At 41.7% G+C, this 25071-nt stretch overlaps 1 protein-coding gene across 3 annotated transcripts in view; it reads left to right on the top strand.

Annotated features, from left to right (window-relative positions):
- The window catches only part of ARHGAP18 (Rho GTPase activating protein 18), a 195000-nt gene that overhangs the window by 49294 nt on the left and 120635 nt on the right, over positions 1-25071 (top strand). Inside the window, exon 1 of one of the 3 annotated variants that reach the window (XM_025925719.2) lies at positions 20204-20418. The exons of 1 other annotated variant lie outside the window; for it this stretch is intronic. In XM_025925719.2, coding sequence (XP_025781504.1) covers positions 20306-20418 — 113 coding nt within the window. In that variant the 5' untranslated portion in view covers positions 20204-20305. Of the gene's footprint in view, positions 1-20203; positions 20419-25071 lie in introns of those variants that run through there. One more of the 3 variants, XM_086707806.1, reaches the window with a different exon arrangement.

The following is a 25071-nucleotide window of genomic DNA, read 5'->3' as shown; positions in this document are numbered from 1 at the left end:
CAAATTGTTCCCCCGCCTCAGAAGAGAGATTAAAGATACCAGTTATCTCAGACCATTATATGAAGATTAAGTTGATTAACATATGTGAAGTTAGACCATTGCCTGGAATGCAGCACTCAAACATTCTGTGCATTGTTATTTTCAGAGATAATCCCTCTCGGAGACAGATGAGATGGTAGATGAGAAAGGGGCTCTGCATTCAGAAACTTTATATTGGCGTTTGGCAACTAGATAGTGAGCTCCTTGAGGCTGGGAGCCAGGCTGCATGTGTCCTACAGTGCAGGTGGCCATGAGTAGATGGATACGCAGGTGAGTGTTTCCTAAATGGACCAGATAATTTACCCAACCCTCCTTATTTCAATTTTCTTACTAAAGGACTAAGTGAAATTCTAAGTAAAATTTCATTTTTTCCCCCGATTTCCTGGAATTGCTTTTATTGATGACTCTCACAGTATGGTCATTCTAATGCCTTACTTTGACTAATCATTGGTAGGTCTCCCAAATTCATCTGGCTTGTCTCTTCTCAACTTGTGAAGTATCATGAAGGCTTTGTGACTCTAGGCATTGAGTTGTAACTGTTTCTTAAGCCTCAACTCCTCCGAATTTTCTATATAGTAGGAGATCACTTGGATGTGTACCACCGCAGAGAAGAAACATGGAATAGTGGGAGGAAAAGCTGAAGACTGAGCCGTGGAATCTGAAGTCAGTTGTTTGTCTTACAGTCATGGTGTTGATACTTAGATCCGCCACATGGTTGGGGCTCATTAGATGTAATAATATATCTAAAGCATCTTGCACAAAGTGGACACACTAAATATTCGTTCCCTTCCCCTGTAGAAGATAACCTGATGTCATCCAAACTTGCTTTGTTAATGATGGAGAATTTGTTTACATTTGTCCAGAGTTACCAAGCTGGTTTTGCTGCAGAGGGAAGATTTTGTCTTTCAGCCAGCAGGTGGCAACCAAATTAAAGCTAACAGTTCACCTCATGATGGTAACTGGTAAAAATAGTGCCTTATCATGCTAATGCCTGATGGAAATGACAGGTGGATGAAAAACCTTTAGCTCTGAAGTGGAATCACCCCTGGCGAAGGTATTTTTAACACTAAGACCCAGATACAGATTAGTTTCTTTAAGGCTGCTTTCATTTCAGAACCAGCGTATCATGGCCATACATCTTTTTAGACGTTTGTCAGAGGAATCATTGAGATTTATGTAACATTGTGTTTAAAATAATGAATCTATTCACTTGATTTGGCAGTTTAAAAAGCAGAGTGAAAAAAGTCATCGGTTGATGAAATAGAGTGGTTACAAAAATACTATTTCATTTTCTCTTCAGTCAGGTTGTATGTGATTTTGTTTGGTTTGACCTCTGTGGATTTGTGATTTTTAAACAAGTACCCTTTTTAACTAAAAAGACTTTAAAAGGTATAAGGGAGACAGAATCCTTTGTAAACGCCTTGAGTCTTAAGGTTCTTTTTTTTTTTTTAATCCATAAAGTGGGGATAATCTCATGTACTGTTGTAAAAAATTAAGTAGATGATGTATGAAAAGCACTTAGTATGTCGTGGCACACAGTAAGCAAACAGAATAAATGGTACTATTTAGAGGATTTATATTCTCCCAGAATCTCTAAAGGTGGGAGGGACCTGAGGGCCTGTGTTCCCTAACTCCTTCATTATACTAGATCCCCTGAAGCCACTGTTCTTTTTTAACACTGATCCCCTTGGATTAATCATTCGCTCTGGCTGGTATAGAACATGGCCATCGAGGATTGGCTGCCCCTTTTCTAGGGACTGTGGGCAGCGTAGTGGGAATGGTGGATGCTGTGATAGTTGCATTTTTAGGAGAGGTCAGGATCAAACCACGGTCTCCTGATACGTGCTGCTGCTGTGCTCGGAGATAAAATTAACTCTATGTAGGAAGATGAACCCTAATACTCGCTTTTTTTTGTTGTTGTTCAAATCAGGTCCCTGCTATGCTACCTTTCTCTCAACAGCAAGACCATCTAGGCATTGTATTTGGTATGTGTTCAGCATCCTGTTGTCAGGAATGGCTAATAGTCACCACCACCACCACCCACCCATGTTTCAGACAAAAGAGTTAGCGGCACTCACTTTGCTAAAGCTGCTACCCTACTCACTTTACTAAAGCTGGCTCCCTTGAATGATCTGCATTTTCTTACAAAGGCCTTTCAAGGAGCAGGAGGCTAGAGGAGCAAACTACCCCCCCCCCCATTTTGCCTGCATCAGTCTTGGCCATCCAGTGTCTCTAGAGGTCAGGGAGGTTTTCGTCCTTGAGAGACAGAGAGAGACAGAGCATGAGCAGGGGAGGGGCAGAGAGAGAGGGAGACACAGAATCCCAAGCAGACTCCAGGCTCTGAGCTGTCAGCACGGAGCCCGACGCGGAGCTCAGACTCCTGGGCCGTGAGATCATGACCTGAGCTGAAGTCAGACGCTTAACCAACGGAGCCACCCAGGAGCCCTGAGAGGTCAGGGAGTTTTGGACGCTGCCTTGAATCTGTTGGGAACAGTCACCATCACATCTGCATAACCTGCCAGTGTGGGAGTGTGAGCCATCATACCATCATGCAGTGATAGGCCACAGACCTGTCAGGTTGGGGCTGGAAGGAGAACAGAGGTCCCCATGTGCCACGGAACCCTTCATTTCACAAGTCAGAAAAGTCAGCAAGACACGACGGGGCTTTCACATCCCAAATACCTGCAATGGTTCCTCCGTCCTTTCTTATGCCAGCACTTTACACGTGGCAAAATAATACGTTAGTTGTCTCCATTCTAGTTGGAAATGTTCAAACCCAACCGAACTATAAATGATAGTGGTTCAGAGCTGAAAGCAAGGGGTTTACGTATGCTGCGCCCTGCCATGCACTTGTGTATAGTCAGCAGCAGGCCTGTTGCCTCCTTTTCTGATCCCTTTCCCATCTCAAGGTTCTCCTGCAGTCAGGTCTCTGTTAAACTAATGGGGCTTGGATCTATCACATTTCCTGGGACTGAAAATCACACCAAGACCACCAGGGGATCAGGGTCAAGTAAAAGAAAATCTAAAACCTAAAGGGATGTTTCAAGTCTAAGTAGAAGAGAAATTTGGGTCGTAGCATACAGTAACCTCCTCAGCGATGCTCTGCTCATACCAAGCGGTCGCTGCCCCTCACCCCTGTAAGCCCGAGGAAAGGATCCTGATTACAGGACTGTTTCTCAGCCAGACGCATGAGGCAAGGATGCATGAAGGGTTTCTGGCCCTGGAATAATTTCAAGTAGCTAAGTTAATAACAACTCTAATGTCTAGGATTTATAAAGCAAAGGTCTTCTAAAATTAGATACTTGTAATTTATAATTAGGTTTAATTATAGTTGTTGATTAGTGATGCCGGTAGTAGTTTAACGCTGTGCTGTGGGGAATTACAGACTTTGTGTTCTCTCCATGCATTTTTATCATGTTTCCTGAAGCTCAGGAAGATAAAGACCAGTTGAGACTATTGACAAATTAGTCAATTGTAGTGTGATAGTGATTCTGGTTTCTTAGGAGAGGGAAGGTAAAAAGATGGTGAAGGATAGAGTGAAAATGAGGGTTTGTCCCTCCTGTGTCACAGTGCATAGTTGGTGTTGCTTCACAGGTGATACAGGGTTGTGTTAACACAGTTCAGTAGAAGAGCCTATTCTTACCACCAACTTCCGGCATTTATCTTATCAGCCAAGAAACTTCTAGCAGGGATCCAAATCTACAGCATTTCTCTATTATGCTATTCTCAAGGTTCGCACTGATTGTATCCACCCATCTGTGGGGAAGCCAGACTCTTGAGGCTTTTACTCATGAACTTGGCCAGATCAGTGGCTTTAACATGGGTACTTCAGCTTATCCAGTCAGTAAATACTAATGAGTGACTATGTCCAAATATTGAGAGAACCTCAAGAACCATATAATCATACAGGGTGTGTATGTGTGTGTGTATGAATGAATGAGAGAAGGGCAGGGACTTGTCAGGAATATAAATAACTTTGGTGGAACAGGGTGAGTAGTAGACTCGAGGGCCAGCCATCTTTTTGGGAGCATGTGCCTGGTGAAATGATCATACACTGCAGTGTTGGTCCAACTTCGGTAATTCAGCCTTTCTATAGAATGTCCAAACGAGATCTAAGTTAATAACTTGTTCTTCCCTGTCAGAAATAAAGGCTTTTGCTTTAAAAAAAAAATGTTTGGGGCGCCTGGGTGGCGCAGTCGGTTAAGCGTCCGACTTCAGCCAGGTCACGATCTCGCGGTCCGTGAGTTCGAGCCCCGCGTCGGGCTCTGGGCTGATGGCTCAGAGCCTGGAGCCTGTTTCCGATTCTGTGTCTCCCTCTCTCTCTGCCCCTCCCCCGTTCATGCTCTGTCTCTCTCTGTCCCAAAAATAAATAAATGTTGAAAAAAAAATTAAAAAAAAAAATGTTTATTTTTGAGACTGTGCAAACGGGGGGGGGGGGGGGGGAGGATCTGAAGCAGGCTCTGCTCTGACAGCAGTGAGCCTGATGTGGGGCTTGAACTCATGAACTATGAGATTATGACCTGAGCCAAAGCCAGATGCTCAACCAACTGAGCCACCCAGGAGCCCCAAGGCTTTTGCTTTTTAAAATACTAGGCTGTAAGGGGCACCTGAGTGGCTTAATCAGTTGAGAGACTTTTGATTTCCGCTCAGGTCATGATCTGATGGATTGTGAGGTCAGGCTCCGTGCTGAGTGTGGAGCCTGCTTGGGATTCTCTCCCCCCACCTCTCTCTACTCCTCCCCTGCTTGCACCTGTGGTCTCTCTCTCTCAAAATAAATAATAAAATATTTTAAAAAGTAATGTAAAATGCTAGGCTACATATATGTCTTAGCAGTATACATTTAACTAAAATGTCTGCAAGAACAGCCTCAAATCCCTGTTCGAGGGGGACAGGGTGCAGAGAGAAAAAGAAGGCAAGCAAGTAGCAAGTGCTCTGCTGCATAGCTGACCCTAATCCAAGGGCATTCAGTTATTGGGACCAACGATTACCTCTGTAAGAGTAAGTCACCTTGGGAGCAATCCTTTGTTATGAACCCAGGATTCTTTATTATGAGGTTCCAGTGACTCTGTTATAACGTTACACATGTGAAGTTGAGAAATATTAATAGCTTAACTTTCCCTTGAAAGGATAAGACTAGCTCACTGCAGAGAGACTGTGTAGAGCACTTGTGTGATTAAAATATGGATCCATGGTATTTCTTTTGTCAAATGAAAATAAGTACGAGGGTTGGAAGACTTAATCGTGTTAGGAATATTATACCTGTAATACTATGTTCAGCTTCTAGTAACTTGTGCTCCCAGTTTCCCTTAATGACGCAGCAATGCTCAAACCAACGAAACACAAATCTTCTTGAGATCAGAACTTCTAACTGCACCCAAATATTCCTTTTGACAGATGCCATGAGCAACATGCCTTAGTAAAAAGGCTGTAATGATTGATCTGAAGTCCGGAGACCCGGGTTCAAATGTGAGCCCCATTGATTCTGTCTCTTCATAAATTGCTTAATCTTTCTGACTAATCTTTCTGTTTTCTCATTTGTCAAACAGAAGCAAAGAACTGAGGATATCTGAGAGTATACAAATGAAATAGCACAGAGCAGCATATAATTGGCATTTAATAAATGCATTTTTTTTTCAATTGAGGATCTAAGAATTTGGGCCCATTAGCTTTTTGTGAGTTCATTATTTCATTCTTCAGTTTATGACTACCAAGGAATACAGTGCCTGGGACAAATAAGTGCATGTCAAAAGTATTTGCTGAATGAATAAACTGATGAGTGGCCAAGGAATACATCCTCCTAGAACAATAAACAAATGAACTGACATTTATGCCATGAGTGGTATTCTAGAGCCAATCTCGTGACCCTCACATTAATCCAGGAAATGAAGAATTAAGAGAGAATTTCACAACTATCAAAAGGTATTTAGGAATTTCTCTTTTATTAATACATTTAAAATTTACCATATCAATTAACGGGACAGGTAGGTGGCTTTGGTGTTGACCAATGCATGTTTGTATCTGAAATCTATCAGACTATAATAAGTTCGCTGGCTGGTGTGAAACAGAACTATGAAAGGAAGTAAGCCATGTCCTTACCAAGTGACCCCAGATGGTTTCTGGGACTTCCTTGGGTGGGTGGGTGGCGGCTCCTGTGCACTCCTAGAGAACCCAGAATCTCATCCAGTAGGATTGACTCAGCAGAAATGCAGAAATAGTAGTCAGCTGAAGGACAGTCCCAAAGTCTTTCCAGGACCCCCAAAGCCAAGCCAGGGAATGTGATGGGTATAGGTGTGGATGTGTGAAGTCTGGAAGATGCCCCATTGTAAGGACTTTTCTGTCACTCTAGAAGGCCATGAGCCTTTTTAAAGATAAACAGATAACCACATAAACCTAGAGAGGGGTTTCCATATTAAAGTTGGGAGCTTTGCATCTCAAATTGGCTATTTTCAGATAGGTGAGAAGGTAACTACTTGCAAGTAACTTAGCCTTTGTGTTCTCCATGAAGAACCTGAGGACTTTTTTCGTCCCTGAAGGAGCAGACTTCCCATGCTTTGGATTCCGGCCTGCATTTACAATCTTCTATTGCCATACCCTGAGCACTTGCTTGATTGCTAATTTTTTTAAATAAATATTTAATTTTGAGAGAGAGCCAGTGGGGGAGGGACATGGAGAGGAGTATAGAGGATCCGAAGCAGACCCTGCGCTGACAGGCTGACAGCAGTGAGCCCAGTGTGGGGCTGGAACTCAGGAACCACGAGATCATGACCTGAGTTGAAGTCTGACGCTAAACTGACTGAGCCACCCAGGCGCCCCAGTTGATTGCTATTTTTTGATAACGTTACTATTTTCTGGTAACATGTTTGGTAATTTGTTATTTTTTTGGTGACAAGTCTTTGAGGGTTGAGCCCTACTGAGTGCTCAGCACACAGTAGTTAAATATATAAATCAATGACTGAATAAATGAATATACCTGTATCACTTATTAAAGATTTGAAATGCCTGGCAAATCTTTAATGAACCAAATTTGTGACCTTTTAGTGAAATTAAAAAAATTGGTTCTACTTGATTATTATATTTCTATATTTCATTCATTCTGAGATGTGTATTTATTTCATTAACATTCAAACATCTCTGAAACTGGGATGCAACTTATAAAATTATTAGCAGCATTTTTATTAACCAGTGGTTTGCAAACTAATGGATGGTGAGTGTAAAAAGGGGTTGGTAAACTATAATGTATGGTAAACTATAATATATATATATCTCACCTTCATAATGCATATGCTGCTTTATATAAGGATAGGATAATGGGGAAAGCATGGCTTTTACATCAGAGGAATTTTATTGTCAATCCTGGCTCTGCCCTTTTTTTTTTTTTTTTTTTTCTTAATCTGAGCAAAGAGCTTGCCCTAACATTCATGTTTGGGTTGCAATGTTCTCATTTGGAGGACAGGAATAAAGCCTTCATATTAGGGTTCTACACTAAAGATAATTCAATGAACACATTTAATTGAATGCCTTTCCTTTTTTTTTTTCCTCTCCCTCTTCCATCAGCCTATTTGTACCTTAGAACAGCTCTATCAGGTAGGGATATATGTAATTTCCATGTTCCAGGTTTAGAAACAGAGGCTTAGCAGCATGAGTGAGTTAAGAGAAAGACCTCCCCAGAGCCTTTGATTTTCCATTATTCCCCTCGCTCTATTAAGGCTTCTCACAGGTAGCGACTGACATAGGTGAGAGCTTAGCTACTCTTTTGTTGATAAATTTCTGTAGGCAGCCTGTGTAACAATTTTACACAACACCTTAATAACAATGTCGCACACGACATCCTTTTTGGAAAGGAATTTACCTCTTGCCCTCATCCTGTAAACAAGGATGGGTCTCTATTTAAGGAAGAGGAAAAGGAAGAGGGAAAAGGATATTATATCACCTGGCCTAGCATTTTTGGGAGCAGATGTTTTCCTTGTCTCATTGTTCACAGAAAATTCAAGATGGCATAAACCAAATGTTCAAAAATACTGTGATTCATGAATCAATTCATAGTATTCTTTTGTTTGGGTAGAACAAAATGATGCAGACGGATTGAAATTAAGGATCAATCCTAAAACCTCAGGGCTAGGTGCAGAACCAAAAAAGCAAGCTATCATTTCTGTCCTGTGATAGACCAACCTCCAGTGGATGTTAGGCCTCCAGGCCTAATCCAGGGTGGAGTCACAGAGGAGCTGTGGAAATTGCTTTTGTATTTTCTCGATTTTGCCTGAAAATTTTCACTTATGGGATTTTTTTTTTCCTTTGCCTCGGCATTTCTTTTTCCTATTTGGTGTTCCCATTTTTAATTAGGTTGCAAATGGATCAAATAACAAGCAAACAGGCTTATTTCAGTAATAAAACATCAAACTCAAATGTAGAGGGGATGACTGGGTGCCTGTTGATTGAAACTGCAGTCAGGTTTCTGAATGAGCCTGGTCTGCCTCCAGACTGAGCAGGGCTGGCTGGCCGATTAAGGCAGTGCTCTGAGGCATCTCAAAGCTTAGGGTCCCTGTATGGAAGACGGGGGTGGGGGTGGGGGGGGGGTGGATTGAGAGAAATGGAGTTTAAACTTAATAGGTGCTCCATAAATTCACCTTTCTCATCTTCCTTCTTCCCTTCCTTTTCATCCCTTTTATCCTGGTTACAAATATTTATTGTCTGAAACAGTTTTGAGCTTACTGGATCTAAGTGGACTCCTGGGGTGGGAGATCAGGATCCCCGAGAAAGGAGTAAATGGTACACTCATCAGCGAGGCAGGCGCAGGAAGAGCCTCCTGGGACTACCAATTCTCTTGGGGAGGGCTGGCTAGGAATCCTAAACTCTTTGTTAACCTACCCTCCTCTCCTGGTGCTTCACGACCCACTGAATAACGCTTGAGCCCTTCCCACCGTGGGAACACATCAGTGCCTGTCCTTGGGTTGTTTTCAACTACGTGGTAGACCTCTACGTTCATCCGGATTAGAGATGGCGGGGTAACTTCGGACTCCTCCGTCCTCTGTTCCCGCCTCCACACGTCTACCAGGCCTTTAAAGATTCTATTGTGGGGGCGCCTGGGTGGCTCAGTCGGTTAAGCCGTTAAGCGTCCGACTTCAGCTCAGGTCGCGATCTCGCGGTCCGTGACTTCGAGGCCCGCGTCGGGCTCTGGGCTGATGGCTCGGAGCCTGGAGCCTGTTTCCGATTCTGTGTCTCCCTCTCTCTCTGCTCCTCCCCCGTTCATGCTCTGTCTCTCTCTCTGTCTCAAAAATAAATAAACGTTAAAAAAAAAAAAAAAAGATTCTATTGTGCAGTGTCTGTGCGCACGGCCTCTGCTGCGCGGGTTGCGAGCATAGATGAAGATCACCCAGGGCTGCCGCCGCTGTGATTTTACAGGAATATTACAGCACCTCCTCGTTGATACGGTCTAAACACAGACCTCCCTTCTCCATCTTTTCCCTGCCATCAATGCTATTTAGAGCCACCGCAGTGTTCTTTCTCCTAGTAGAGTTGATTATGCTCCTCTCTTGCTCAGTAGTCGGATTATTCCTTGCTGTTTGTGGAATATAGACTAACTACTTACAAGGCACTAGGAGTCCTTAAACACCTGGCACGGATTTCCGTGTGTTTAGGTTGGTTCTCCCTATCCTGTCTCCCCCTCCCTATTTTGCATTCCGCATAGCGCTTTGGCTGCGCACGCGCTTTGACTTGGTGGAAGCAGTTGGAGTCTCACCTGCTTTGGTCTTCATGCTTGTGGAAAGTCCCGCTCTCCCCGCCCTAATTCAAGGCCTAATGGGTTGTTACTACTTGATGTGTATTTGCTAGCATCTTCTCTAACTGTGAAATGATCAACGTTTCATGCAGAAAGCTTGGGGGAAAATCACACATGCGCCTTACTTTGGCTGCACCCTCTTACTTGAAATCTTAATAGATCTTGGAATTCTCTACCTCCTTTTCATTGTCCCGGTTGTTCCCTTAGCATTTGTGTGTGCGTGTGTGTTTACTTTCGCATTTATTATATAATGCTTCATATTATAAATACACATATATTTGTTCATCCTAACTAAAAATAACCTCCTGGGGTTGGGTTGGATTGGATCTGACTCACCTACCTGCACCTCCCTCAGGTTATCTGTTTGAAGTGAGCCAGTGGCCATGCAATATAACCCCACGTGTGACTTCAGCAGTGAAACCACGGGCTGTTGGAGAGAATATTGCTGGTTTAGAGGCAGGCCTCCTCATGTTCTTCAGAGTACCCAGCAGGCCTCTCCTGGTGCTTTGTACCTGCCTTTTGGACATTCGAGGAATCTCCAAAGGGCTCATTTTGTGCCTGTAGGTCACATCAAGGTGGTAGAATGTTTGGTCTGGATGACAATCCTTGCAAGTATTTTTGTTATGTTTGGCGACTCTATCAAGTTTCTCTCTCTATCCCTCTACCGTGTGAATGCTCATAATGCATGCAGTACTGAAAAGGCCGTCTCTTGAAAGAAATCCATTCCTAGAGGGCTCTGCCCATTTCTCTTTGTTTTCTCTCAGTGATTTATTCATGTGTTCACACAGCTTTATTTTGATGATCTTTGCAGGTAAGACACGTACTACTTTTCACAGGGGCAGACTCACAGTAAGGAAAATTCCGGTGTAGGTCTCATTTTCACGACCAAAAAATGTGGCTCTACTGCCTGGATTTGAATCCTTGCTAATTTCTAGTGAGATACATTTCCAGAACATCAGCGTGTGATTTAAACCCAAGACTCGGAAAGTTCTATTCCCCTTCTGGCAACATTTTTAAAAACCTAATTTCGTTTAAGAGGAAGAGGCAATGTGATCGAACGTGTATGTGGGAATTCTGAAAGCGTCCTCTACCTTTGTCACTCTGAGGTGCTTTTCTTCCTGCTCTTCTCTCTCTCGTGCCAATTTGTGATTACAAAAGCCATTCTTTACGGAGATTTCTAGTCTACAGTGTTTATGGGTATTTGATGTGGAGGGGTGATGGTTGTAAGAACTTGTATTATGCCCATGGTTCCTTATCCTTACCTGCACGAATGTGACATCTGCTATGAAACATACAATTTTATTATTGGGAAAGGAAAATATGTGTCTCCCAGACTTTTAAAGAAAAATACAAAAATATAGTTAGTGGGGAGACTGGTTGATGGAAAATAATATATTTTCTACCCTAAGTAGTGAAATTCGAATTTTTTCACTATTTGAATCGTAGAGAATCTTACGGTTTTTTTTTTTTTTTTCTGGGAGGTGGGGTGGAGTGGAGTATAGGAAAGAAATTTTGAAGACATTCTTACAGTAGACACTTTGAGCCAGTGACTGTGTGCTGAGGCAGCCTCTGAACTTGAGCAATGTGAACCACAAGGAAGTATTCTGGTGCCAGGACGCAGTGATTTCCTCAAATCTTGGAGTCCTGGCATCTGCCTGACCAGCTTTTGCATAACCTTTCTTGCCTTAGAACAGCTGCTTCTGTAAAAGAAGTCCTTTGGATGAGATACAGATAACCTTTAGACCCTATTAACCTTATAATTTGGAGTTTTAAAATTTCAGGAGACCACGGTTCTCATGACTATAGTTCTGTTCTTTGAGCTTTTGTAACAAGCCAGCTAGCCAAATTGTTAAATAGAATGAAGACAAACGAACTCCTGGAAGTAATAAGGAAATATTTCAGGAGCACAGTGTGGGCCTAGGATATTATGTAAGGAGATCTTTGTCGATTAGAGTGAGGTATGGGTCATTGGGGTGAAAATCCTTTATAGTAATGGTTCTCCATTTTTTTTTCTGGACACATATTGAAAATCTGTGGAAACTTACTCTAGTTCGGAATAAACAGGATAAACAATTATACCCGGGGCACCCGGGTGGCTCAGTTGGTTAAGCGTCTGACTTTTGATTTCAGCTCAGTTCATGATCTCACAGTTCTTGAGTTTGAGCCCCGTGTGGGGCTCTGCTCTATCAGCACAGAACCTGCTTGGGATTCTCTCTCGCTCTCTCTCGCTCTCTCTCGCTCTCTCTCGCTCTCTCTCGCTCTCTCTCGCTCTCTCTCTCTCTTCTGCCCCTTCCCACCTCTTTCTGCCCCTACCCTGTTTGCGTGCACTCTCCCTCTCTCAAATGTTAAAAAAACAAACAATTATACTCAAAATTTTCAATAAAATTTACTTATTTCACTGGAAATTTATTCTTTCATAGAGAAATTTCTAATGAAAACAGTAAATTGTAACCAGTGAAGCAAATAGATTATACCCAATGGAGTGAGTATATTATACTAAAATTTTGCAGAGACTGAACATTTTATTTTCATGATTCTTTATTGTAAAACAAGTGAAGTTAATAGAATTTTGGGAAATAAAAGTGTTGCCACCATGTCAAATACTCAGATTGATTTTCAAAAATGTTAAAAATCCGTGTCTCAAACTGAGGAAATATGGTGCACATTTTTTTAAACCAGGAACTGTGACTTATTTGAAAAAAATATTAATGATTACTTCCCAAAAAGAATCCAAAAATGAAACCCCACATGGTCAAACAGGAAACATAATAAATTCCTCCCAAGATAAATTTAATAAAAGGCTGTTTTTCCACACACCAATGTTCATATTTTCTTTTGTTATAATTATTTTTATTTCATTTTGAAATTCCTGAAAATGCTGATTCCCAGAGGTATGTAGTGGTAGCTGTGGAGAATTTTAGAATTCATGTAACTTCCTAGACACAGGCCTATCTGGAATCTTCTAAGACCCTCAGTTGAAGTCATGTTAGGAAGTCAAGGACTGTCACTCTCCCATTATCTGAGTAGAAGCAGACTTGAAAAAGGATTCTGCTGAGATTTTGCATGCAGGTGAAAAGCTGTAGACCCTCTCTGCACAAGCATTCAATTATGGCATTCAAAAATCTGTCTAGTTTTTTAATTTTCCAAGCTCTTCTAGCATGATGGCTGCTTGTCTAAAACAACTCTGCTTATTCATCTTTAAAAGTGAAAAGATTTAGGGGTGCCTGGGTGGCTCAGTTGATTAAGTGTCCAACTTCAGGTCATGATCTCACAGTCCATGAGTTCGAGCCCCGCATCGGGCTCTGTGCTGATAGCTCAGAGCCTGGAGCCTGCTTTGGAGTGTGCGTGTGTGTGTGTGTGTGTGTGTGTGTGTGTGTCTGCTCCTCCCGACTCGTGCTCTGTCTCTCAAAAATAAGCCTTTAAAAATTTTTGAAAAAAATGAAAAGATTTAGGGGTGTTGGTGTGGCTCAGTCGGTTAAGTGTTTGACTTTTGGTTTTAGCCCAGGTCATGATCTTAGGGCTTCATGGGTTCGAGCCCCACATCAGGCTCTGCACTGACAGTGTGGAGCCTGCTTGGGATTCTCTCTCCCCCCACCCTCTCTCCCCCTCCCCTGCTTGTGCTGTGTCTCAAAATAAATAAACTTAAAAAAAAATGAGAAGATCTACTCCTTTAACTGACCAGGTATAATTATTATTAAATGAGCCAAACTCCCTGATTAAATGCCCCTTTGAAATTATTTTGAGGGTTATTTTTTTTCTCTTAAAAAGTAAAACTTCTCCAGAAAATAGAATTAGACATGTGTCAACATCCTCTGGAAAACTGGGCAAGCTCTGTAACCAAAAACATACTGATATTTTTCTATTCTTGCTTCGCACCCCTTTCTGAAAAGTTAGTGACTGAGGCCCAAACTCGCATCACGATGAAACTTGCATGCTTCTAGAGTGGTTGTTTTTACCACCAGTGTGCGCATTTGCAGAGACCATGTAAATCTAATTTCTATCATGACATGTGAATCTAATTGTTTCACCACAGAAGCAAAACCCAGGGGTGTTGCTTGAACATCCTAGGCGCTCCATCTGGAAGTAGGGTACAGGGCCCGTTGGTTGGTTTTTCCAGTAAAATTATGCTTCGTCATTCTTGAAGTCATTTCTAGCATTAGCAATTTCCCAAAGGACTCACAAAACAGAAATTCTTCTTTGATGACATTTCTTTGTGCTGTTTTATCAAGTATTTTGGTCAAGAAAAATAGTGTAACTATTCCAGGAACTACTCTAAAACATTAGAAGAACCACCTTCATTCTGGAGTGGATAACCACCGTTTTTCCCCCCAGTACAACTACAGCTGCCATTTCCTTGTTTTTCTCCAAGCCACAAATCAAGTCAGCCCTTCCCTTAGATTTTCAGCTTCATCAAGTCTTCCGCAGTTTTTTACTTTACAAGGAAATAAGTGTTCTTCATAATTTACTTCAGGAGGGCTTTTGTGTTAAAGCAAATCTGGGTATTGATGCAGTTCCAGATGTTTCAAATGGAGTCTTTATTCATAATCAAAAGACTACCTTTCTAGAACATACCTCCTCCCGCCAAAGAGTGCACTTCAGTCTCCCCAACTTCATACTTTCAGTTGGAGGTATTTGCAACATGGGTCTCATTGTATTCAGCCACAAAGAGAAAAGCAAAAGAAAAGTTAGGTTCATTACCCTTTCTTGGCTAATTTCCACTTCTGGCTAGTTTTGAAATGAAGTGGCTTTATCATGCAGCCAAATGAAGTTAAGCTTTCTGAGTCTTGTTCTTGCAAGGCCCCTTCCAAAGCCCTGCATCTAACAAATTCTGTGAGTGCCAGGTCTGTAAACTTAGATCTGTCTTTGCCTAATATTAAAAGAAAAAAAAAAAGATGTTTGTAATCACAATGACTAGAGTAGTTTTCTTTGATTTCTATCAGTAGAAACAATTTTAGATAAGATGGTATTATACCCGTGACCTCATAGTCCTATGTATACTAAGCCATGCTCCCCCAGTAATTTGACACAGAAAAGTTTCAGAGTGCCAGAAAAGAAAACTATTGAGTTTGTGCCTGTCTGAACTTCTGTAGCATTGCATTTACATCAATATTCCGTTGGGTTAAACAGTTGAGATTTGCCGTAGCTTCTTTTACCTCATTAATTATTCACGGGGGTGTTTTCATAGACAAGAGAGAGTTGGTTCTAGGACAGGTGTGACCTTTACAGTGTTTAAGAGCTCAGTCTCAGCGGTTATATGAAGCCAGGTTTACATGTTCTGTTCTGCTGCCTCCTGGCTGTGTGACCTCATGTTCCTTTTCTCTAAAGTGGGCATAATTATAATATCCATCTCTCATAGTTTTTAAGACCATTAAATGAGACGGGGTATATCGTGTCTTGCCAAGAGTGAGCGCTCAAACATTAGCTATTATTACTTATTGGTAATAAACTCGTTAACTGTGAGAGCTTTTCTCTGTAGATGTTTACCAAGAAGCCTAAATTAGCCTCTGGCAATAGCAGTTACAAATTATCCCAGGGATGGCTAATATTTTCTCCCTGGAAGAGCAGTGTAGAATAACTTTGAGAATATAGAGTGTTTTAGAGCTGTCCAGAGAGAGGCACAAGGCTTGCTAGCGCCCCCCATCCCCACCCCTCCTCGCCCCAGAGGCAGAATTAATAAAAACAAATGCAATTTTTAAGGAAGTAGATTTAGATTCTGCACAGGCAGGAATTTTCTGTAACGATTCCCCCGTACAGAACTCCCTTGCTTACAAGCTCACAAGAATGATTCATACACAACTTTGGTCAAATATCAGCTAGGGGAGATTGGTACACTCTCCTCATTGATGCTACCGATGTAAATCTAGTTTTTATCACTTCTGTGAAACTTCAACTTCACAGGAGGTTAATTTATTCAAGTTCTTATTATATTATTGTAAATTGCATTTTACTTGGCCAATTGAAAGGTCAGTTTTCACATGACCTTGTGTCTGAATACAGGTTTTCTGCACTCCTGCAGGATTTGAGTACACACATTTCTCCTTCGTTAAGTGCATTTAGAGCAATAGAAACTGATTGAGAAAAAATCGATAAATGTATGGAAACTCTTTCAGTTTTAATTCAGTACTACAAAATAGGCTCTTAAGCCAAATATAAAAACGAGTCAGTAAATCCTCTGATGTTACAAACACTGAATATAATTTTTTTTCATTATTTCTGAACATGATTGTCAAATTGCCACAGGCTGCAGTACTGTCTCCACCCTATTTTTAACCTATTTGGGTACATAAATTATAGCTTCCTTTTTCTCCCTCTGTCATCTAGTGTGTACCATTTAAAGGGAGTGAATCAAATGAGTGTCTAAACTGTCTTGATGTTATTAATTACTTGGTAAGATGTTTCATAACAGGAAGTTGTTTGGCATGCAGTCAATAGCCTGGAATATTAACATCTTCAAGGACATTAGGTTCTCAGCGTTTGTTTAAAGTGATGGCGCAAGGGAGTAAAACAGTATTCTTTTTTCATAAACTGTCTCTCTAGCAGGAAGGGTGATGTGGTATAAGGGAGGACTCTAGTTAAATCTTGGTAAGATTTAGGGTGTGAAATAAGAACAGCATTTCAAGGGAGCATATCAGGAGTAAGATTTGTTTCTGTGATGGTCATAAGAAAATTGTGGAAATAATTTTTTACCTACGTGAACCTCTATTTGAGGTAGCGCACAGTTGTACCACTCTCTGCCCGTGACAAGCAACGTCGTCACATTGGTAACAACAGGGCTTAGTGACAGAAAAGGAGGAGCCGAGAGGATTTCCATGTACCTGGACGTGAAATTAACGGGATTCAAGTTGTGTGTACATCAATTTGTGCCACATTTCCTGCCTCACAAAAATTTCAGAAGGCCTGGTTGTTGTGAACCCAAAGATTATGCCAAACTTAAAAAATAATTATATTTTAATCTGCATACTGTAATTTTATTTGTAATTAAACAAGGGAAGAGAGTATAATTAGGCAAAGATACAACTTAATCATCATTTCGGTTAAAACTGGGTAAAATTTCTATTGTGAATTATCTCACGAGAGTTGGCAGTGTTCATGGCCATCAGTGGGTATGTGTGACACAGCTGAGGATACAGCAAAGGAAGAAAGAAAAGATAGAAAAGCGAAGAAGATAAAAAGGAGGTCCAAAAAATTAAGCGCAAGGGAGGGGTGGGATGGCAAGGAAAACAGAAGAAGAGCATTTCTAAAAGATAGAGTGGATGCTCTACTACCAATATGTATTTTTTAAGTTTATTTATTTATTTGGAAAGAGAAAGAGAGCAAGTGTGAGTAGGGGAGGGGAGAGAGAGAATCCCAAGCAGGCTCTGCACTGTCGGTGCCTAGCCCCACATGGGGCTCGATCCCACGGAGTGTGAGATCATGACCTGAGCTGAAATCAAGAGTAGGATGCTTAACCCACTGAGCCACCCAGGGGCCCTTACCACCAGTAATTGTAGAAGGTAGTGATTTCTATATTTTTGCATTTGGGAGCAGACACATTAAAAAAAGGGGGTGACTGTGGGGAGCATTCATCATTTTTAGATTATGTACTATATTCTTAGCTTATATTTTATATACATAAGGACATTACAAAGACAAAACTTCTATATTCCAGTTGACTTACCTTTTGCCTCTTTTCCTGTATTTTTCATTTTCCCTGACACGGTGAATGGGTCATCATACGTTCACACTGCTATGTGCATTGGAATCAACTGTTTACTAAAGCTTTAATCAAAAGTGGTAATTTTAATCTTTCTAAGGACACATAAAATTAAAGGCCCACTATGTGGAAGGATCCAGTTAGATGTGGAAGAAAGAGAAAGGAATGATGGTGGGACCAGAGGGAAGGGGAGGTCTGGGAGGTGAGAGAGAAAGGCTTGTTTGGGTAAGGTAGCGAGACAGTTTAGCGGTCCATTCAGGAGTTTGGAACTGGTTCTATTAGCTGTGGAGAGCCAATGGACATTTTAAAGCAAGGAGAGACATTATCAGGCATGTGCTTGGATGTGATTTTACAGTTAAGCCTTGAACAACTCCGCAGGGGTGTGTGTTTAGGGGCAATGAGCCCCCACCCCCACTCTTGCAGTTAGAAATCCATGCATAACTTTGACTCCTCTAAAACTTCTGCCGGCCTACTGTTGACTGGAAGCCTCACCAATAACATAGTTAATATATATTTTATATGTTCTATGTATTATGTTATTCTATTCTTACAATAAAGTAAGCTAGGGAAAATAAAATGAAGGAAATCATAAGGAAGAGTCAACTACAATAAAAAAGACTAAAAACACCATAAGGAAAATATTTACTGTACTGTATTTATTTAAAAAAAAAAAAAAAACAAAAACAACCTGGCAAGTGGACCCGTGCAGTTCAAACCTGTGTTGTTCAAGGGTCAACTGTAATGTGCAAAATGATTCAGAAGAGAAGGCAAAGAAGGAGCTGAAAGGGCTGTTGTAATATTGGAACTAAGACCTAAGTATAGGGTCTGAAAGGGACTCTGGCAACGTCTAGAAAGACGACAGCAGGTAGAGCCTATGGAGGTAGAAATGCAGAGGTTGAACAAATACTTGTGGAGGGTGAGGGGTGCAGCTATAATCTCTCTCTCTCTTTAAAGTTTATTGATTTCCTTAGAGAACAAACAAGCGGGGAGGATCAGAGAGAGGGAGAGAGAATCCCAAACACGCTCCAAATTGTCAGCCTGGAGCCCAATGCAGGGCTTGAACCTACAAACCATGAGATCATGACCTAAGCTGAAATCTAAAGTCAGACACTTAACAGACTGAACTACCCAGGTACCCCTATTATCTCCCTTTTTTGGGGAAGACTTCTGTAAATGAGAGTTCACTGTAGACACAGAAGAGAGGATTGAAAAATGTAGAACACTTTAAGAGTGTGTAAGCATGAATGAAGTACTTATTTTTCATGATCATTTTATTTTTTAAATAAATTTTTATACAATTTTTAATATGATTTTTATATGATTTTCAAAATAAAATTTTTAAATGATTTTTTTTTGAGAGAGGGAGAGAAACAAGAGTGGGCGAGGGTCAGAGAGAGGAGAAAGACCATCCCAAGCAGACTTCCTGTTGTCAGCGCAGATCCTGATGTGGGTCTCGAACTCATGAACTCTGAGATCATGACCTGATCGGAAATCAAGTCAGTCCCTTAACCATCTGAGCCACCCAGGTGCCCCTCATGATCACTTTAAATAATGAAAAAGTGTAAGCAGTCTGTTTATAGAGCAATGAAGTAAAAAAAAAAAAAAAAAACTTATGAGGAATTTTAGATACATAAACAGATCATCACAATCAACAAAAACCACTTCAATTCGGACTACTAAGTATATAGAAGAGAGTAGAAATCCTTTTTGGAGGGGGAGAAAGAACACAGAAACATCCTTTGTAATTTTCAGAACTTTTGAGCTCGTTTCCTAATCTACAAGATTAAAAGCAGCATGCTGGTTGAAAAGAACAGAATTTAGTCTAGAATTCTGTTCAAATGCAGCTTCTGGCACAGAACACATGTGTTCTCTTAGCCAAGAGAACTTACTTACCCCAACCCCTCAGCTTTACTTCTCTTAAATTTTGTAAAATGCGGGTGATAATGATGCCTGTCTTGTAGGGTGTGTGTGTGTGTGTGTAAGAATTGAAATGAATTGAAGAGATAATACATGTGAAACAGTTGTCACAGAGAGGGTCTGGGATATGGTAGGTGCTCAACAAATGGTAAGTACTTCTTTTATTCTCAGCAGTAACATGTAACTGAGTATTGGTAGATCTCTTTCTAGTACCGAAGGGTGGTTTGACAAAATCAAGAGGTAAATTTCGCATTGGCTTTTACGTTGAAAGAAGATGGCATTCTGGGATACACATTTTATGAGGACTTTTTAAGCCAGACACATGAGATAGAGGTTTTCTTGTTACCGGTATTGCACACTTTTGCTCCAGGTGCATTGGGTTTTGCTATGGTTAATTTCAACGTTGAACGTGAAGGGGTTAAGAAATGCCCTTACTCATGTTACATGAAGCAGCAGAAATTATCAGATGGAAACAGGAATTGGGAAGGAAAAAAAAAAACAAACTGTAGTAACACATTGTTTTCTGACGGCTTGTACTTACATGGATGAGAAAAGTCCACAACCTGGTAGTTTAATCAGATCAGAATAATTCAGGGAAGGGAGCAGTAAAAGTTAAAGCGTAGCCCCTCTGCTCTTCCTTAACTAAAGCCACTCGAACTGGAATTGCCCAGGGTTGAAACAATACTCTGAGTCACGGCTCTTCTCATTGGAGAGCCAGTCAGCGCTTCACTGGCGAGGCCCCGCCCCTCCCGTGTGAATCACCAGCCCCGGCCGGGCCTCGAGAGGAGGAGCCGGCCAATGCTAATGAGCAGAGCTGCCCAGAGGAACTTCATTCCCCTTCTCCGTGTCAGGATCCGAGAAATTATGCCCCTTCTGTCACCATGAGCTGGCTGTCCAGTTCCCAGGGAGTTGTCCTAACTGCCTACCACCCCAGCGGCAAGGACCAGGCCGTGGGGGGGAACCATGGCAAGGTTGGTGAGGAAGCCACCCCAAGGTAAGCCCCTGGCATTCGAAAGCCCGAGAGCAAAACAAAAACCCCTTACCTGCTCCAGGAAAAAAGAAAAAAAAAAAGTGACAGGGAAGTTGGGGGGGGGGGGCGGGTAGGAACAGCGTCAAGCACACGTCGAACCTAACCTCCTGCACCCGCAAAAGTGTTTGGCAGGGGTTTTGTTACTTTGCGTTTATTTCACCTATTCCGCGTCTGAGATAGCCCCCACCATTACTGGTAAAGATGGATGGGAAGGAACATGGGGATATGGCTGTCAGGCTTGTTGCTTAGCAGGTGCATTTGCAAATGTGGAAAGATCAAATGACTATATTTGTAACACTTCCTATGAGATGAAATTCTTGAATGGGCGCAGGGCACAGCCGCTGGAACTGCTAGTTGGAAAGTGTGCCAAGAAGCAGGGAGGCTGTTCATTGTACAATCTGTTGTTGTTAGAGCTCCCCCCCCTCCCCGCCCCTTCCCAGCTCCTCGCAGAAAGCAAACTTCTTCGGCAAAAAGCCCAAGACACTGGCCTGTGGCAGTATGTTTCCCATTCTTTTGTGTATGCGTGTGCATGGGGTAGAGCTTTCAAAAAGGAGTCCTTATCAGGAGGTTAGTACTCTGGGGCCAGAGTGAAATGTGGTTAATGTTAAATCACTTTATAGGCAGAAAGGGCAAATGTTCTATAGACCACTGAGGCACAGAGTAACCTTTCTCTCTGTGTACTTTGTTCTGATTTTTCAAGGGCTTTTTTTTTTTTTTAATCTTCTTTCCCTTAATGACCTTCTTACTAGCCAAACATTTTTACCTTTAGTCATAGATATAAATTGTAAATATTGGCTTAGAAGCTTGCAAAAAACAAATGCTTAACCTAAATTAGTAGCATAATGTAAATTAGTTATCAGGAAGCATATTTCCTCCTTCATGTTTAATGTGACAATAAAACCTTCTTTGCTCTTATATGACTTATGCTTATGCCTTAAGCTGAAATAATGCCTTCTTTCATTTGTTTTAAAAATCCTCAAATGTGGAGGAGGGGAATAAAAATCAAAGGAATGGCTGTAGTACTCTATTCAATTCTGAAGCTGACCAGAACTTTTCCTCACATAGCAACTGCACTATGTAGTATTCTATTGAATAAATTCATTTCCAGAGATAAAAGGGAATTGCTACTTGTGTTTTAGATGTGTTATTATATTATTTTAAGTATATTCTGTGACCTATCATTAAACATTTTCGATTTGTCTGTAGTTCACTGATGTATTGGTAACCTTTTAGCAGTAAGCAGCCTGTAACACACTAGCCTCATGTTGTCCTTAACTTGGGAGTACACATCAGGGTTGTGCAAACCGGGTAAGTTCTCCAGTGACTACTCTGGGGTGACTTGGGGATCTGAACTGAATCTTGGATCTTGATCGTGAGAGTGGAAAGAACCTTAGGGACATTGAGTCCAAACCTCTCATTTTCACGTTGAGGACTCAAACCCCAGGAATTATTAGGGTGTTGCAAGACCTGTGGTTCCAGACCTTGGCCAGGGGGCGGCATATTCTGATTTGGAGACTTTATTCTATATTTGCAGTTTTGCAGCCTGTTGTTGGTGGCCTGTACTTGAGTGGGTTGAGAGAATAAAAGGACAGATCACTCCCAATCTATGCTAAAGCAGGATCAAAAGGTGCTAAGACAGTAGGTTGCCAGGGGACCAGGTCTTTCCCCCACGTGCTTCCCCTGCTGGCTGCCATATTGCCCATACTGGTTCCAAATTCTTTCTCACCACTAAATTAGAGTCCTAGAGACAGTTTTTTTTTTTCTTTTTTTTAGTAGGCTCCATGCCCAGTGTGGGGCTTGAACTCATGACCCTGACATCAAGAGTCTCATGCTTTACCGACTGTGCTGGGTGGTTCTTTATATTGATTGGGGAAGATGGGAGCCCTGATTTGAGGGCTGGGAAGAAAGGCAGGAAGGAGGGAGAAAGGACAGTCCTTAATGGATTTTATCATTAAGTATGGAATAATTTAACTTAGTGTTACTTTGGGAGCCACCCTCTTTAGCCTAGAAGGGTTGAGATACTACAGGTGGGGTGGCAGAGGGTTGGATGGAGGGAGGTGTGATGGGGTCAGGAGAGACCCCCTAAAGATGGTGGTGGGGGAGGAGGTACAAAGGGTGTTTGCTTTGGTTGGGTTGGTCACCTGGTGCTTTAAGCACTGGGAAGCTGCTCTCAGTGCAAGGCTGATGGTTGATGCTTATTTTAAAAAGCTGTTTAAATGCAAACCAAACCAAAACAGAACTTAAAAAGGGGAAAAGTTAGGCTCTGTTCTCTCCCACCCATTTAACAATTGGTGGCGGGAGCACTGAAGTCTAACTTGGCTTATTGCAAGGTTATGTCTTTTCCAAAGAATACGCACTTTCAACTGTTTAATCAAATGTCCAATAAGATGAACTCCTATGTTGTTTGAAAAGTATAAAGGGCAATGTGTATGATTTAGAATATTTATAGAATGTGTTTGATTTTTAGTTTTGCTTAAGTCCTTTTTTTTTTTACTTTTATTTTGGTCTTTGGAGAAGCTAGGGTAGTAGGGAATTAATATTTTTGTAAGTGATCTGCTAGTGTAAAATTCCTTCCATTCCATTCCATTATCCTTCTTTATCAGAACACATTCACTGGATGACTCATTAAGGAGTTCCTCCTCCTTCTGGTTAGAGTCTCTCAAATATTTACCGAATCCTGATTTCAATTTTTTGAACTACGTCTTCCTTAAAACATTGGGATTTGAAGAGACATGCGAACGTTAGTTGTGCTGACTGACTTATACACAAATATTTCCAAAGGAAACCGCTTTTTAGGACTAGCTATATTTATGAGTATTTACTTGTTAATTTTCAAGCAGGTTTCGTAATGTTTGCTTTAGCAAAGCAAATTTTTCAAAGAATACTGCATTTTGTCTATTTTTACTATTCTCCCTTGACTTTTTTTCTTTTTTTTTTTAATGTTTATTTTTGAGACAGGACAAGTGGGGGAGGGGCGGGGGGGGCAGAGGATCTGAAGAGGACCCTCTGCTGACAGTAGCAAGCCTGACGTGGGGCTCCAACTCGCCAGCTGGAATATCATGACCTGAGCCGAAGTCAGATGTTCAACCAACTGGGCCACCCAGCGAGTGGCTTTTTAAGAAAAGCTTCTGTTTGTTTTATATCAGTTTTTGTCAATATTCGGTAAATGTTAATGTCAAATGGTATTTTCTTTATTGGAACTTTTAACTCTAGTTGACTTTTGAGATATGTTTATGTCTTCCTTGAGCAGATGTATGGCACTCATCATGGAATGTCTTGTTTTGTTGACACCATTTGCAGGCCATTGGTGTTGGGCAAGTGGAACCAAGGGGCACTATGTCATGGTGACAGAGACTCTGAAACTCTGGGCTCTCGGAACAACTTGCCTGGGTTTGCATCCCGACTCTCCCACTCGTTAGCAGTGTGGCCCTGGGAGGGGTTGTTTAACTCTCTACTTGCAAATTAAATTTAATGGTACTCACTTCATTGGGAGGATTAAGTGGGCTGATGCCTGTAAAGCTCACATTTCGTCATGTGTTAAGAAACCTGGATGTGATTTATGTGATTAACTAAAATTGGCATAACTGAAAATGAACCATAATGTGAAAAGTTTAGGCCTTTGACGTCTGAAAGACCTTGGAAATGTCCTTTTGATCTGGAGCAACATTTATGATTTGAGCTAGTGACAGCTGCTTTTAGTGAACCTGCCTTGGGGCATTGATGGGCCACACTGAGGTCTGCAAACGCGGACCTTTGTGGCAAGATGGAATGTGGGTGGGTCCTCTTTTGGCAGCTGGACTCCTTGCAGTCCCTAACATCCCCCCTCCTCCTTTAAGAACTGCCCAGTGTGCCAAATGGAAGGGGGTGGCCATCTTTATATGCTTTGTTTAATCCTAAACATTTTCAAATCCTACCCATCTCTTGGCTCTATAAAGTTATGTCAAAAGCATAACCATTTGGTCACTCAGTCATTCTGCGTGTAATTACTAAGCTCACTGTATGTCAGGCAGGTGTTCAGGCTACAGTGGAGAGGAAGACAGATAAGCACCTGCCTGAGGGGATGGGGTGCAGGGAGGGTGCACAGGGTAGAAAGTGAAGGCCTGAGCAGGAGCCTTGCTGATATCTGGGGACAAGAATTAGAGGAAGAGCTTTCAAGGCAGAGCAGGGTGGGGAGTATGGGAGCCAGAAGCCTAGAGTAAGCCCTAGAGCAAGCACCAGAGGGGCAAAGAGTGAGCTCTGTGTGGCTGGAGTGCTTGGGAATGAGTAGAGATGAGGAGAAGAAAACAAGACAGGACTGGTAGATCGGATTGTTTTGTAGCCCACCTGAGGAATTTAACTTGAGGGAAGCCAGCGAGTAAGGAGGATTTTGTACTCTGGAGGAACAGAGCATATTTTGGTTTCAAAGAGCCTCTCTGGCTGTTGTATACATGTTGGACTATGGAAATAAGCACACTACGCAGGAGGGTAAGGTAATGGTGGCTTTGGCCGAGGTCTCAGTTGTTTGGGTAGTGGGGGGGGTGTGGAGAGTGGTGAAATATTTTGAAGGTAGGAATTTTTGGATTTCCTGAGGGTTTGGGTGTATGAACCAGTGGGAATAAAGATGGTTGCAAGATTTGG

The sequence above is a fragment of the Puma concolor genome, chromosome B2 (assembly GCF_028749965.1).
Source record: "Puma concolor isolate L17-30 chromosome B2, mPumCon1.1.hap2, whole genome shotgun sequence".
In the NCBI taxonomy this organism is placed as follows: domain Eukaryota; kingdom Metazoa; phylum Chordata; class Mammalia; order Carnivora; family Felidae; genus Puma; species Puma concolor.
This window is presented reverse-complemented; position numbering and strand designations above follow the sequence as displayed.